General features: G+C 37.7%; 1 protein-coding gene across 3 annotated transcripts in view; it reads left to right on the top strand.

Annotated features, from left to right (window-relative positions):
* The window catches only part of ARMC3 (armadillo repeat containing 3), a 53,526-nt gene extending 42,616 nt beyond the window's left edge, over positions 1 to 10,910 (top strand). Inside the window, exons 14-19 of one of the 3 annotated variants that reach the window (XM_086614644.1) lie at positions 481 to 498; positions 2,308 to 2,375; positions 2,484 to 2,619; positions 6,317 to 6,490; positions 9,016 to 9,178; positions 10,701 to 10,910. In XM_086614644.1, coding sequence (XP_086470770.1) covers positions 481 to 498; positions 2,308 to 2,375; positions 2,484 to 2,619; positions 6,317 to 6,490; positions 9,016 to 9,178; positions 10,701 to 10,910 — 769 coding nt within the window. Of the gene's footprint in view, positions 1 to 480; positions 499 to 918; positions 1,015 to 2,307; positions 2,376 to 2,483; positions 2,620 to 6,316; positions 6,491 to 9,015; positions 9,179 to 10,700 lie in introns of all 3 variants that reach the window. The other 2 variants (XM_009991541.2, XM_086614645.1) reach the window with 2 other exon arrangements.
* Positions 10,911 to 12,536: the final 1,626 nt, after the last annotated feature.

Raw genomic sequence — 12,536 nt, 5'->3', positions numbered from 1 at the left:
TATAAAATAAGAATTTGGAAAATATTTTTTTTCCCCTCTAAACGAAAAGATTTATTCAGTTGAGTTGTTTTTTTTTTTTTAACTAAGCCATTAAGACTCATTCATTTAACACCCTTCCTGATGGTGGGACACCCAGTGTTTTCTTAGTTATAACAAAGCTTGTCATCTGCCATAATAATGATGTCATCTAAGCTGAATGTCAACATGTGACAATGAAACCTATGATTTGATGATATTCTTGTACAGATAAATGCATGAAATTTTAAGCACAACATCCCAAGAGGCAAGACAAAGCCAAGCATCAATCTTTCAGGCTTGATAAAGAACCTGTGTCCATTTCTTCTCTGTTTAAGTTGAAGCCAGCCTAACAAATCCTCTTAGATTTGAATGCAGGAAGTTGGTATTGGGCTTGTTTAACTGGGAGTCGTTTTCTGTAAACAGTCTCACAGATCAAAGAATGCTCTACCAATATTTTGCAAGTCCAAAACCTTCTTCTCTGTCAACACATCACATATTTGGTTTACAGTATCGTTAGCTTCCCTTTTAAACTTGTATATGACACCATAAAGACGTCTGAGAATATCTATGACAAATTAAACTTCCATGCTCTTTTTTGATCCATAGAGTTGTCTTTAACTATCAGGTTTTCTTTCTTCGACTTTGGTACAGCTTGTTGCCTTTACACCTTGGCAGCAGTCTTACTCTCCAGTTACTCTTGTGTCCATCATTTGATATTCCATACTTCATTTTTGATCCCTGAATTAGTATCCAGTTTATTAGTGGCTATGTTATTTCTTCCACTTATATACTTCCTATGAAATATTTACTGTCCTTTAAAATCAGAACTCCGTTTTCATAGCTTAACATGCAAATACTATCTCTGCAAATAATATGCAAAAATATCTTGTTCCATTTCAGTGTCCTTGCAGTAGAGGAGAAGGCACAAGGTTCATCTTATGAACAGACTATCTTGTCACCTTCTATTTCAAGAAAAGGCAGGAGACAAAAAGCAAGGTATGGTCTTAAGATTTACATGTCAATGTTCTGTTATTGCTTTCTAACATAGAAATAGAATTCTGGTTGAAAATAGTTATAGAAAGTTTCCTAACAGAGTACAAATGCTCAAATACAATGTTAAAGAAGTTTTCAGAGTCTCTCTTTCACCTCTTAATGGCAGTAATCTTCCTTTATCTATCTTAGTAATTATTTGTCCTCCTCCTCATGCAGTATTTGAACATCTGCCATTTATTTGACTGTCAATATCCCTGTTTGACTTTCAATATCCCTAGGAGGCAGTGAAATGCTGCTATTTTACAGCTTGACGACCAAGAGAAATTAGAGTATAAGTTCTTTCTCAATTTAGAACCTAGACCCATGAAATGTTTCTATACTACCTATACACATCCTTATTTCTAGATTAAATTTCTTCCAGTGAAATTCCATAGATTACTAAAATCTGAGACGGGTATGCTCAGAACTGTCCCAGTTTTGACAGAAACAAACCTAAAAATGCCTCGCTTTTGCAGAGCTCCCTCTGATCCATACTGTACACTACGTACAGTCCTGCTGTCCTTTCTGTGGAACTGATGTGGTGGGCATGTCTGCTTGTACAAATAGGTCAGAATCTCTACCTTGTGGTGGGAAATTAATTTCCTTCTTTTACAGAAAGAGGATCTGAGCCTGTCCCTCCCACCTGCAGACAGCTGATCACATGATATTTGGGGTTTATCAATCTCATTCTGGTTCGTTCAGGCTGTTCACTAATGCAGACGCGTAATGAACAGAGCTTTCTACTTCAGCTGCTAGGGCACTTCTCTGAAAGTCAAGACCAAAGTTCTAGACCTTGTCTTGATGACTTTTAATACAAAATGTTTAACCCTTAGTTTGTTCCTGTGGAAGAAAATTCAACCATGGTCTCCCAGCTGAATGGGTGACCCTTAATGTGAAAGCACAGCACAATCACAATCACAACAGTGCCTTTCAGAGAAGGCAGGTGCACATGCCTAATCCCAGGGGAATGTTCAGAATTCCAAAACCAGTCCAAATAGAGCCTCCTTGCCATCAATGGGATGGCGTCTAGTCCTTGATAGGAACATGATGCGACCTACAACTCTCCTCGGCTTTTCCGTTAGCCACCTTACTGAGCTGACCATTTATTATGCTGGTTTCTGTGGATCCCAATCCTGACTTCCTAATTTTCCTTATTTTATGGTATAGGGGGCCTTGGCCATGCCTGAATGCTGTTCATTCTAGTCAGTGGTGGGCATTACAAAATGCTAAGCACTGCAGGGTTTGGAATAAAGAGAGAGATGAATTGTCTGTTGTAGGAACTGGGGTACTATGTTTGCAGTTTTTAGCTTGGAGCTCATCCATGAGCTATAATATGCTACTGTCTGAACAAGGATTTTTTTGACGGAGATAATGGTTGATTTCTTAGACTGCTTATATATTTCTGTGTACGTATGTATCTGTGTGTGACTGAGAGATGAAATCAAGAGAAAACCGGAACCTACTTTGTGATCTCAGTAGTTCAATGGCATCTCCAATGGAGGAAAAACAGGAGTTATCTGGACAACGTTCTTCACTGAGCAAAAGCAGCACTAGAGAAGAAGGCTTAAGGTATTATACTTTGAATTATATGTGTATCCGTTTGTTTAGAACTGACATGCAAATTGTTGACATATAATAGCTACTGACTGCAAAGGGTTGAGGTTCTGACTTAAATCAGGACCTGAATTGTGAGATAAGTCTATCCAAAAGTTACTGACTTACAAGGCAGACATTTACATTTGACTAGTTATTTGGACTGCAAGCATTTCTGGAATTCCGTTTAAATCACTTTGTAGTAGATGCCTAAAACAGAGCATATGAATCACAGTGTGGAAGGTTCTTTTTTCAGGATGCAAAAGTGGATACTGCATCTTGAGTGTCTTACCAGGCCTAGTCTAGTTTCTGCTTATTTACTAGGTCCTCCTAATGCCCAGCATGCTCTGGTCATGAACACCATGCATATGCCAGTTTACTCAAAGGGAGCAGGAGGCAAGGGGAGATACTGAGCCCCAGTTCTGTTTGCTCTGCACCACTGGGGGATTCCTTCGTCTCAGAAGATGTTCTGGAGTCGTAGACCATGTTGCATAGTCTCAAGCAGCTGTGCAGAGCTGAGACCTGTTCTGACAAGATATTATATTTGTTTATTACAGTGTGAGATGAGGATACCCTTGGATAGTTGCTTGTTAATGTAATTTATGTCAATTACACAGTAAATTACTGCTTTGTTAGGAACCATAACACTTTCGGAAAGAAAAGAAATTCTTTAGGAAAAAACAAATACCTGGCTCAGTTTCCCATAATAAACTTGCAGGGATACAAAGATTTCTTTGTTCAAGTATGAAATAATTGCTTTTGAATGTCATGATCAAGTTGTATGATTTATAACCCAATTGTCATTCATTTTGAATCCATAATTCATACATCATTATTATTATTAATTTGTGAGATATATGGGAGTTACTTGAAGGTCAGTATCTGACTCCAAGTCTCAAACACACTTAGACTTTTCCTACATACTTTTTTCCTTTGATCATATGTTTCTGTTCATCATTATTTTGCAAAGTACTACTGAACACAGTTTAAAGCCATTGTTTTGAAAAAGTGATACTACTTTATATAAACCATAGTTGAAAGCTAGGAGAAAGGGCAGTTATAATTGTCTGCTGGACATGTTTGAATTAGATGTAAGAGGAAGTGCCTAGCTGATAGTTTGACATATATTTGCATAGATAGATAGCAACATTTTTGATCAAACAGTTGCATATCTGATGTACACATTGACTGGGCTAAAAGATAATATTTAATGTAGACTGATAAATGTGCAATTATTCCATGCAGTTCCAGTACAGCATTTAAGGAAATACTTTCCAATGCTCATTTATTCCTTTTCTAAAGACAGCCAAGGCATTAAGCATGCAAAAAAAAAAAAAAAAAGGAAAGAAAACAGATGTCATGGCTGTCTTTTGGTGGTAAGATATTGTATTGGCTGTCTTCTTCCTCACATGGACTCTCTGGTGACTTCTCTTTTGTACTGAAGTTGCAATAGGAATCAGAAATAACTTGGAGACTATTAACTGCCATGAGTTCTCCTTTGCAATGTTCCTCTGCATTTGCAGCAAGTATGTCTCACGAGTAGTAAGATGGCTTTGGGAAAGCGGAGTGATTTTTTTTCATAATTCTCATTGGCAAATAAAACAGGGATAAAAAAGAGGATGGGAAAAAGATAGTGGAAGTCTACTGCAGTAGTTACTGATTATTTAATAGCAGTGAGCTGTAAGACAGCAACTCCACAGTTCCTTATGAGATAAATACTAGACAGACATGGTGAACTGAAGAGCTGAGGAGTAGGGTAGAGACAGGTGTGGAAGGCAACCTTGTATCTGCCATTCCACCAAGGAATAGAACATAGTCATATCTCAGAGAAATAAGGAACAGCAAAAATCCAAACAAACCATTGTTCAAACCCATCCTTCTCAGGTCTTTTCTTCCTGAAAACTACAAAGAAGGAGAAAAAGAGTGATTCAAGGGTCATTTGAGTAGACAGAACAAATTCTCCTGCTCTAGTGCTGTAATTTAGCAGTGCACTTTTCATAGGGAAAAGAAAGTACTGGGAGAATAGAAGGGAAGAGTTGGGGACAAAGAGAGAAAATGGTCAAGGAACAAGAATTACACCATGTGTAGAAATCATTGTTTTGAAAACCTGCTAAGTCAGACACCAGAGAGGTGGGAATAATTCAGGGTTTTTTTTTAAAACGGGTATTCTTAACCATAATCAGAAATACATAAATGGAGAAGTAGGTAGCTGTTTAATCTAGCATTGTAAGGTCCCCTGGCTATAGTTAAATAGAGTCTCATTAGATAAAGAAAACTGTTTGTCTGCTTTTTTCAAGTATAAGTGTAATTAATAACCAGAACAGTTTATTTAAGAGGGTGGTGAATTTTCTATAATTTGAAGATAAAATCTTAATTGGTTATCCTTCTAAAAAAATGTGCTTTATGAAATCTATGAAAAGGGCTTTTGGTGAATATAATAAATCTCAGTACATAAAAGAAAAGTTTGCAAAGTATTCTGAAGACAAATTGCTTGAATTAGGCTACTGATAATGGTATATGCCCTTCTGCTTTGTCCAATGCCTTCTATCTTCAGAGTGCTGTTCATCGTAAAAATTTTAAGGATAATTTGAAAAACATATAATAATGATAGTGTGCCCTGGAGCAATGTACTCTAGTGGTCCTTTACTTCTTTTTTTATTTCCTTCCAAAAATGCCAGAAGTATTATGGATTTAAAAAAAAAAATAAGCCAGAACTGTTAAACAAAGGAAATAAATGTTGTCATATTTCACATTAGAATTATTCAGGACCTATACTGGAAAAAAGACATAATGCTTAAAACCTACACATTTCATATGTTCCCACAAATGAAAAATCCTAAACTATCTGGTTGTATAGATCTTTACAATACCTCTGGTAAGATACTGATTTTATAGTTGCTGCATAACTTGTGAAATGCACAGTGTTCTAGCTAAGCAGAATAAGCATTTCTTTTACACCTCTGTTAGGTGCTTGTGATGCCTGTTCAAGATCACAGTCGTTTTTTCAGATTCTGAACATTAGTGGAAAATGTAACATGCATAATGAAAAAAGTCAGCCAAACCAGGTCTCTTCTTACAAAACCTTCATCTGACAAACCATGCTGTAGTTTGTATAATGCCCAAAGCACACGGATTTGCAACTACAGAGACTCCACTTGGCACGTCCTGTCGAGATTTCAGGCATGCTCTGGGTACCATTTGTTCCTTTATTTCAAGTCCACATCTTTACTGAGTAAAAACTTTGGGGAGTTCATGATTTTTAATTCATGACCATATGCAACTAAACTGTGACTGTCTAAAAATATTTCCTATCTACTCTCTAAAAGCTTGTTGTTATTGTTATGTGGCTGTACATAGGTGTCTTCTCTCCTAGATAATCCATATATGGGAAAAGCATATCAGAGCCACAGACAAACATAAAATGAGAATTTCCAGGAATATTAATACGGAGTTAGTGTCACTTGGTTCCTAACCATCTCCTGAGGGCACGTTCCACAAATATTCCCTACATCCTTGTAGATTTTATGCTATTCATAATCAAGAGAAAAGATTTTGCCTACCTTTCCTCCAAAATCAGTTTGTCTACAATGTCCTGTTGGAGAACTACTGTATTAGAGTTTGGACTTTAGAGATTACAGTATTCTAAATAAGTGTATATTGTTTTCATTGTAAGAAAAGGGAAGGGGAAAACAGAAGAGGAAAAACTGAAAGTCCAGGATGAAATAAATCTAGAAAATTCACATTGGCTACCACCACCTGACTTCATTTTACTGGATTACATTAATGATGCTTCCAAAACAATTCTACCACTAGCTACTGCCCGGGAACAGGTTGTGGCTCTTGCACAGTGAGTATCAAATTGTATTTCCATAAATAACGCAAATAAGTTGAATTGGTAAAATAACAGTTTTCTCATCCAAGAATAACATTTCCAAATTTGTTATTTTTCCTATCTTTAATTGGAATCCAAATCAGCTTTGGTGCAGAACTTTGACATAATTTAGATTTTAAGCTTCTTTTTTCTAATTTTGTCGTAATTAGTTTAATTTTTTTTTAAATAAAATATTGTTTGCAATGAAAGGGTACAAATTTCTCATTTTGAAAATATTCACACGGACCATTTCTTTTTTCTTTTTTTTTTTCACATTTATGTATCTGTGCCGATCCTTTCCAATGCACATATCAGCTGCATATAGCATCTATGTCACCAAGGAACAGGAGAAAGCGGGGTGCTGCAAAGCCTAAATGCACAGGCTGAAACCCTAGCCTAATACTGAGGCTGTTGCAACTTATATGTATTATTTCTGTTCTTTCTCTTACAATCTCTCATGCCTAGTTGGTTTGGAAACCCCCTGGGACAGAAACTGTCTTGTATTTTGTTTTTCCATAGAGCCAAAAGCACAAGACATTTTTCTAGTGTAGTTCTTAGGTGCTACTGTAATTAACATCCTGATGATTTAATAGTGCCAGCATATTGCAATGGTGCAAGTGCAGACTGTTGTTATCAATGTGTGATTCATTAGTTACACTGACTACTCAGCCTGGGCACCAATCACTGTCATCTCCAAGCAGTGTGTCTGCTTTCATCTTCTCCTTAGTTTAACCTTTACTATCTTGGCAGTTTCCTGGCTACCTCCTGAATCTGGAGAGTTTGGCCTCAGATCCCGCTGAGTCTCACAAAATTTGTTTCTTCTACTAACTCTCATTTTTAATGAAGTGGTCTAACGTGATATGAGGAATGACTTTTCTGTTGATTGCAAAATTTGACAGGACAGATATTCATCCTTAACTATCCAGCTGTGTATAAATCATGCTGCCTTCCTCAAGGTGGAATCCATAAAATGCTCTTTCAAATCCGCTCTTCAAACGCACCAGTGTAATACTTGCAGACACACAACCCAGCGAAGCAATCACAGGAAATTTAAGTCGAATGTTTTCTGTAGGGATTTTTATGTGGATGTTCCATTTTAAGTGGCTGCCTGAATAGCCTGTGTTGAATAGGAAGGGGCGGAGGAGGCAGCTGCAGCAGCCCTCGGCAGCCTGGCAGCTTGAGCAGAGTTCCTGCTGTGCTCGCCGGGGAAGGAGCCGGGGTGGAAGAGGGAACAGGCGACAGTGCTGGCTCCCTCCTTTAAAACAAACACAGCGCATCTTGGCGCACACGAGAGTGGTGTGCACGTAGGCTCCAGAAGCTTTGCTCTCTGTACTGCAGGCTGGCTGCAGGCACAGGCGGCACGAGTGACTGCTTGGAGCCCCTCACTTCTTCGGGGTCATCCAGTAATTCCCAACTTCAAGATACCACATCCGGATTGCTCAGTGATAACTCCCCGTGCCCATGCTGCCGTGCCCACCACTTCTGGGGCCCTAGGTCTTGAGAAATAACAGCCTTTGAGGTTGCCTTGCTTTACTGCGAGGTCAGAACCTGTGCACAGTTACTGCAGAGGAGGTGATGCAGATTTTAGCTTCCTGTCTGAAGCAGTGGCTTGTGATTCCCATGTCAGCTCTGCAACACCTTATCCAGAGTGAGAACCCTCAATAAGACTTGTGCCTGTGGCTGAGGACACTTTGAGGAACAAAGGTGTTTACATACAGGGGCCATATGTAGGGGAGGTGAAGGCATGTGTATGAGGAGGTAGGGGCTTGATCATCCCAAAGACATACTTTTGGCAGCGTTTGCACAGATTGTGAGCTCTGATCTTCTGTTTCTTTAACCGAACCATTCTTTTTAATGGATAAATACAAGCTCCTCACCCCCCAGATACTGGCTTCAATGTAATCGGAGAATCATTTAGGTTGGAAACGACCTTTAAGATCATCAAGTCCAACCATAAACCTAAGACTGAATAAGAAGGCACATGTAAAATTTAAGTACCTTTTCTGGGTATAGTTGCTTTCCTATGTTGGGATCATTACCTATGGCTTTATTTTTGCCATAGATATTTTCACGCCTTTATTACTATTTGGAACAAATGGAAGGGCTAGGGATTGTAATATGTAGCTCATGTACTCTGTTAGCTGTAAAGATGAACACTAGCTTCTAAACTACTTCCTCAGGAGTTAAACTGTTATTGATGATTTTCTCTGAGGACTTTGTGCCTATACTAGACCTCTCTAGAATCTCTGTTGACAACTGTTGTACCTTGGTGTAGGTCTGTGACGAGTGTGAATGACCTGAGTTACAGTTACCTGTATTTAACAGTGAGCGTATTTAAAATAACGAGTTACTAATTAAAATAATTAAAGCAAACATAGCAAAAGTATTAAAGTCTTATATGTCATTCACTTACTGCTTGTATACATTTCATTTTGCTGTGTTTTTGTGATAAATACAAGAGGAATTATATATGTAATTGATCCCGGTATAAATTGGAACAGGTTTGTTGCAGACAAGATGGGTGGCCCGATTGAAAGAGACAAACTACACGACTTCAGCTGGGAACTTCACATAAGTGAAATAGCATTTGAACTGAAATGCAACATTATGCCTATCGGGAAAGTCAAAAAAGGGACATTCTATCACAGGGCTTTACTTTTCAAGGTATATTAACATTTTTTTTTTACAACATAACATCGTTGATGTTAAATGGATATTATAAACTAAAGTATACTTGCATCAGTGTAATATAATATTTATATTCATGTAAAAGCTTTTGTATACACTTAAGTAATTTTTCACTGGCAAAGTTGATTTCCCAGTGAATGAAAGCCAGCATCGCTTCTTCCTGTAAACATTCTTGTTGTCATTAAATTGTCTTAAGTGATATCAGCAGAATACTTGATAAATGGCAAAAAGCCAAAATATTTGATTAGGAGTCAAAACATTTTACATTTTCTGTAAACTGTAAAATGTTGAATTATGCAGCTTCCTTTTTTTTTCCGTGCTGCAAATGTAAACTTGTTGGGACAATTTTTATTTGGTATCTCTCCAGTATTCTATGACAAGATATAACAGCCTTTATGTTCTAGTTTCTTAAAGAGACTGGAAGATTCATTCCTTCTGTCTTCATGTGAAGATGTACTGGTACAGCCTGCTTATCTGTCCCATCCTTTTTCCTTGGCTGTTGTGTAACTGGACTTTTCTCCTTGGATGGAAAGGAAAAGAGAAGCAAGGGCTTAGCACATTAATCGGGAAGGACCTAGGAAACAGTACACAGGAGAAAGACTACAATCCTGAATTTATGGTATCCGTGGGGAAAAAAAAGTTCCTGATGGATTTTGTGGAGGTCTGAGAGCACGCATTAATTGTGCTGAAGCAACACTGATGTTCTCTTACCCTCTGCTGCCCTAAGAAACCTTTGTAGGGATGGATCATCTCTCTTAAAGCCACAGCAGTGCAAGCAATGGATGGCCTTGTCCATTTGTAACAAGTTAGAAATCTTTCGGGATTTCATTCCTTCACAGCAGACGCATTCTGAGGAAGCAGTTCTGTAGCTGGAAACCATTACAGGTCTGTCAGTGATGGTACAGCACAGAGGAAAGGCAGGTGTTACATCTAGCAGACGCTTGCCTTGCATTTCATTGCTTCCCACATTTGCAGGGCTGAAAAGCAAGGAGTGTGCTTTGGAGTGAAGCAGCAGTCCTAGACTTGCACTGATAAAAATGTTACATTTTTACACTTAATATTTCATACTAGCTGTATGTGTGCAATGTACCTACACCTCATTGCTTGCATAGACAGTTCTTCAAAATGTTATTCAGAAATAAGTCTTCCAACTAGAAAAAAACATTGCTGGATTCTGTGGGTGTTGCACTTCGTTTGAGAACTGAAGGACTGGTTGATAAAGAAAAGTATCAGTGAAGTCAGTAAAGAATTAAAATGAATATTTTTCATGTTGTGCATAGTATATATGGTAGAAATAACATTTAAAAGCCTACACTTTCTAAGCAGAACCAACAATAACCATTGGCAGTTTGGAACTTCAGAGATTTACAAAGTCTGTTTCAAGAAAGCTCTTGGCCTTTCAGGTATTTTTTTCTTTGTAAGCATCTCTTGGCCTTGCTACATATCGCACAAGCTACACGTATTAACTGTGACTAACTCCTTTTTCCTTCCTTTTTAGGTGATAGCAGACAGAATTGGCATTGGCTGTAGTTTAGTTCGTGGCGAGTATAACAGAGCTTGGAATGAAGTTAAATTGGTTGAGGACTCTCCTCAAGGAATAACTGGGCTTCTGCTTCCTCCTCAAGAGCACATTGTAGACCTAATGTTTGAGCCAGGCCTTTTGATGAAACAGGGAAGTGCAGAGGCAGAGCGGTACAAACGTATTTAATCATCTTCACCAATGTTGCCAAAATAACTATTTTTAAGACGTTTGCAGTACTAGTATTTATGAAACATAAAGGGTTTCAAATCCAGCTATCAATAAGAAGCATATTTGGTATGTTGTCCTAAACATTTAATTAAACATATTTTAGGTATCAAACTTCAATGCTTAGAAATTTTGTTAATTTTTTGGTACTATTTTAGGACTACACTGTAAAACTACAGATTAAAATTTAGTAGATGAAGAATATTTGGTATGTGTTAACATTACAATGCTTATTAAATAGGTTTAAATTATTTCCAAAATACAGTATATTCTTTTTTTTCCTTATGTTTCTTCAACTCCCATGCACATTTATAGGAATTGTATGTCCATGAAGCAAGAAAATAGGACATCTGGTGAAATAACAGCTCACCTAAAAACAACCGGGCAATTTCTTGTGCGAAATAACCCAAGAACTGAGAGTCAGAAGAACTAAGACAGCAGTAGACTGTCAGCCTCTGTAGAAAATATCCCATTTATATTTTCTGGAACTTGGCAGAATTAATAATTATGGATAATGACATACTCTGGATGAATGTAAATACTGTTTGTCCTGGCACAGACAAGACAGGTGATTGATAAGATATTGGTTTCAATCTCCTTTTAAATTCTTCATTTTTCAATTGAAGATAAAATAGACTCTGAGAAAGGAGCAGTTTTGGACAGGGAATTTGTATTTCTTGCAGCCTTTGGTAGCATGGTGCTGCTGAAGTGTGGTGGTGCATCTAAGAGAGGTAAAACACTGGCCAGAACACCCCAGTAAACGCTTTCTGGTGAAGCTGTCAGGAATGTACTGGAGTATTTCAGGGAGCACCACTATCACATGAGTTTACTTTATTGTGGAAAACTGAGAAAAAGTCCTGTACAGAAGTTAGCATCTGCCAATGCAGACAACATTGTGCAAAACTGAATTTTGGTAGACCAGAACACCAACAACAAGGCATTTACCTCCTGCTCACCAAAAATGTGATAAAGAAATTTGGGACCTGTATTCTTTTAGGTTTTTAATGTTTATGTAAACACAGTCGCTTGTATAGTCTGCTTTGATTTAAGGAGGTTTAAATCTTTTGTATTAATTACTGCTTACGAGCATGATCCCACCACTCCTCCACCTTTTTCCTCTGACATGCAGCATGATTTTCTGTTAGCCCTTCAGGGAATATTTTGCCTTTCTGTTGTAAATTCACTTATATGGCCCCATGTACATTTTTTTACCTTATGTTCAGCAGTACTCTAGATATCAGAATGAAAGAGAACTCTGGAAACAAAATGCATGATATCCTAGCAGAACCGAGCGGAAGGTGAAGATGTGTTTCTTATCGTTGCTACGTAGCAGGTATGGGACTGATGAAAGTGATATGCTGTCACTGACAGGAATGACTGGATACAAAAACCTGCAACTTTGGAAGTGCAGAAAATGGGAGTAAAATAAGAATTAGTTTCCTACTAGCTATCATTTTGTATAGTTCTCCTACATTAGAATGTCGTTATTTTGTATTGGAACCATAATGTTAAAGTGTGACTTACTCTGTTTGAGGTGGTCTTGAAAAACAAAGCCATTTCTGTTGTTTATAATAAAAGTATTTTTTA

The sequence above is a fragment of the Tauraco erythrolophus genome, chromosome 7, assembly GCF_009769465.1.
Source record: "Tauraco erythrolophus isolate bTauEry1 chromosome 7, bTauEry1.pri, whole genome shotgun sequence".
Classification (NCBI taxonomy): Eukaryota; Metazoa; Chordata; class Aves; order Musophagiformes; family Musophagidae; genus Tauraco; species Tauraco erythrolophus.
The sequence above is the reverse complement of the archived record's forward strand: the minus strand, read 5'-3'. Positions and strand labels throughout refer to the sequence as shown.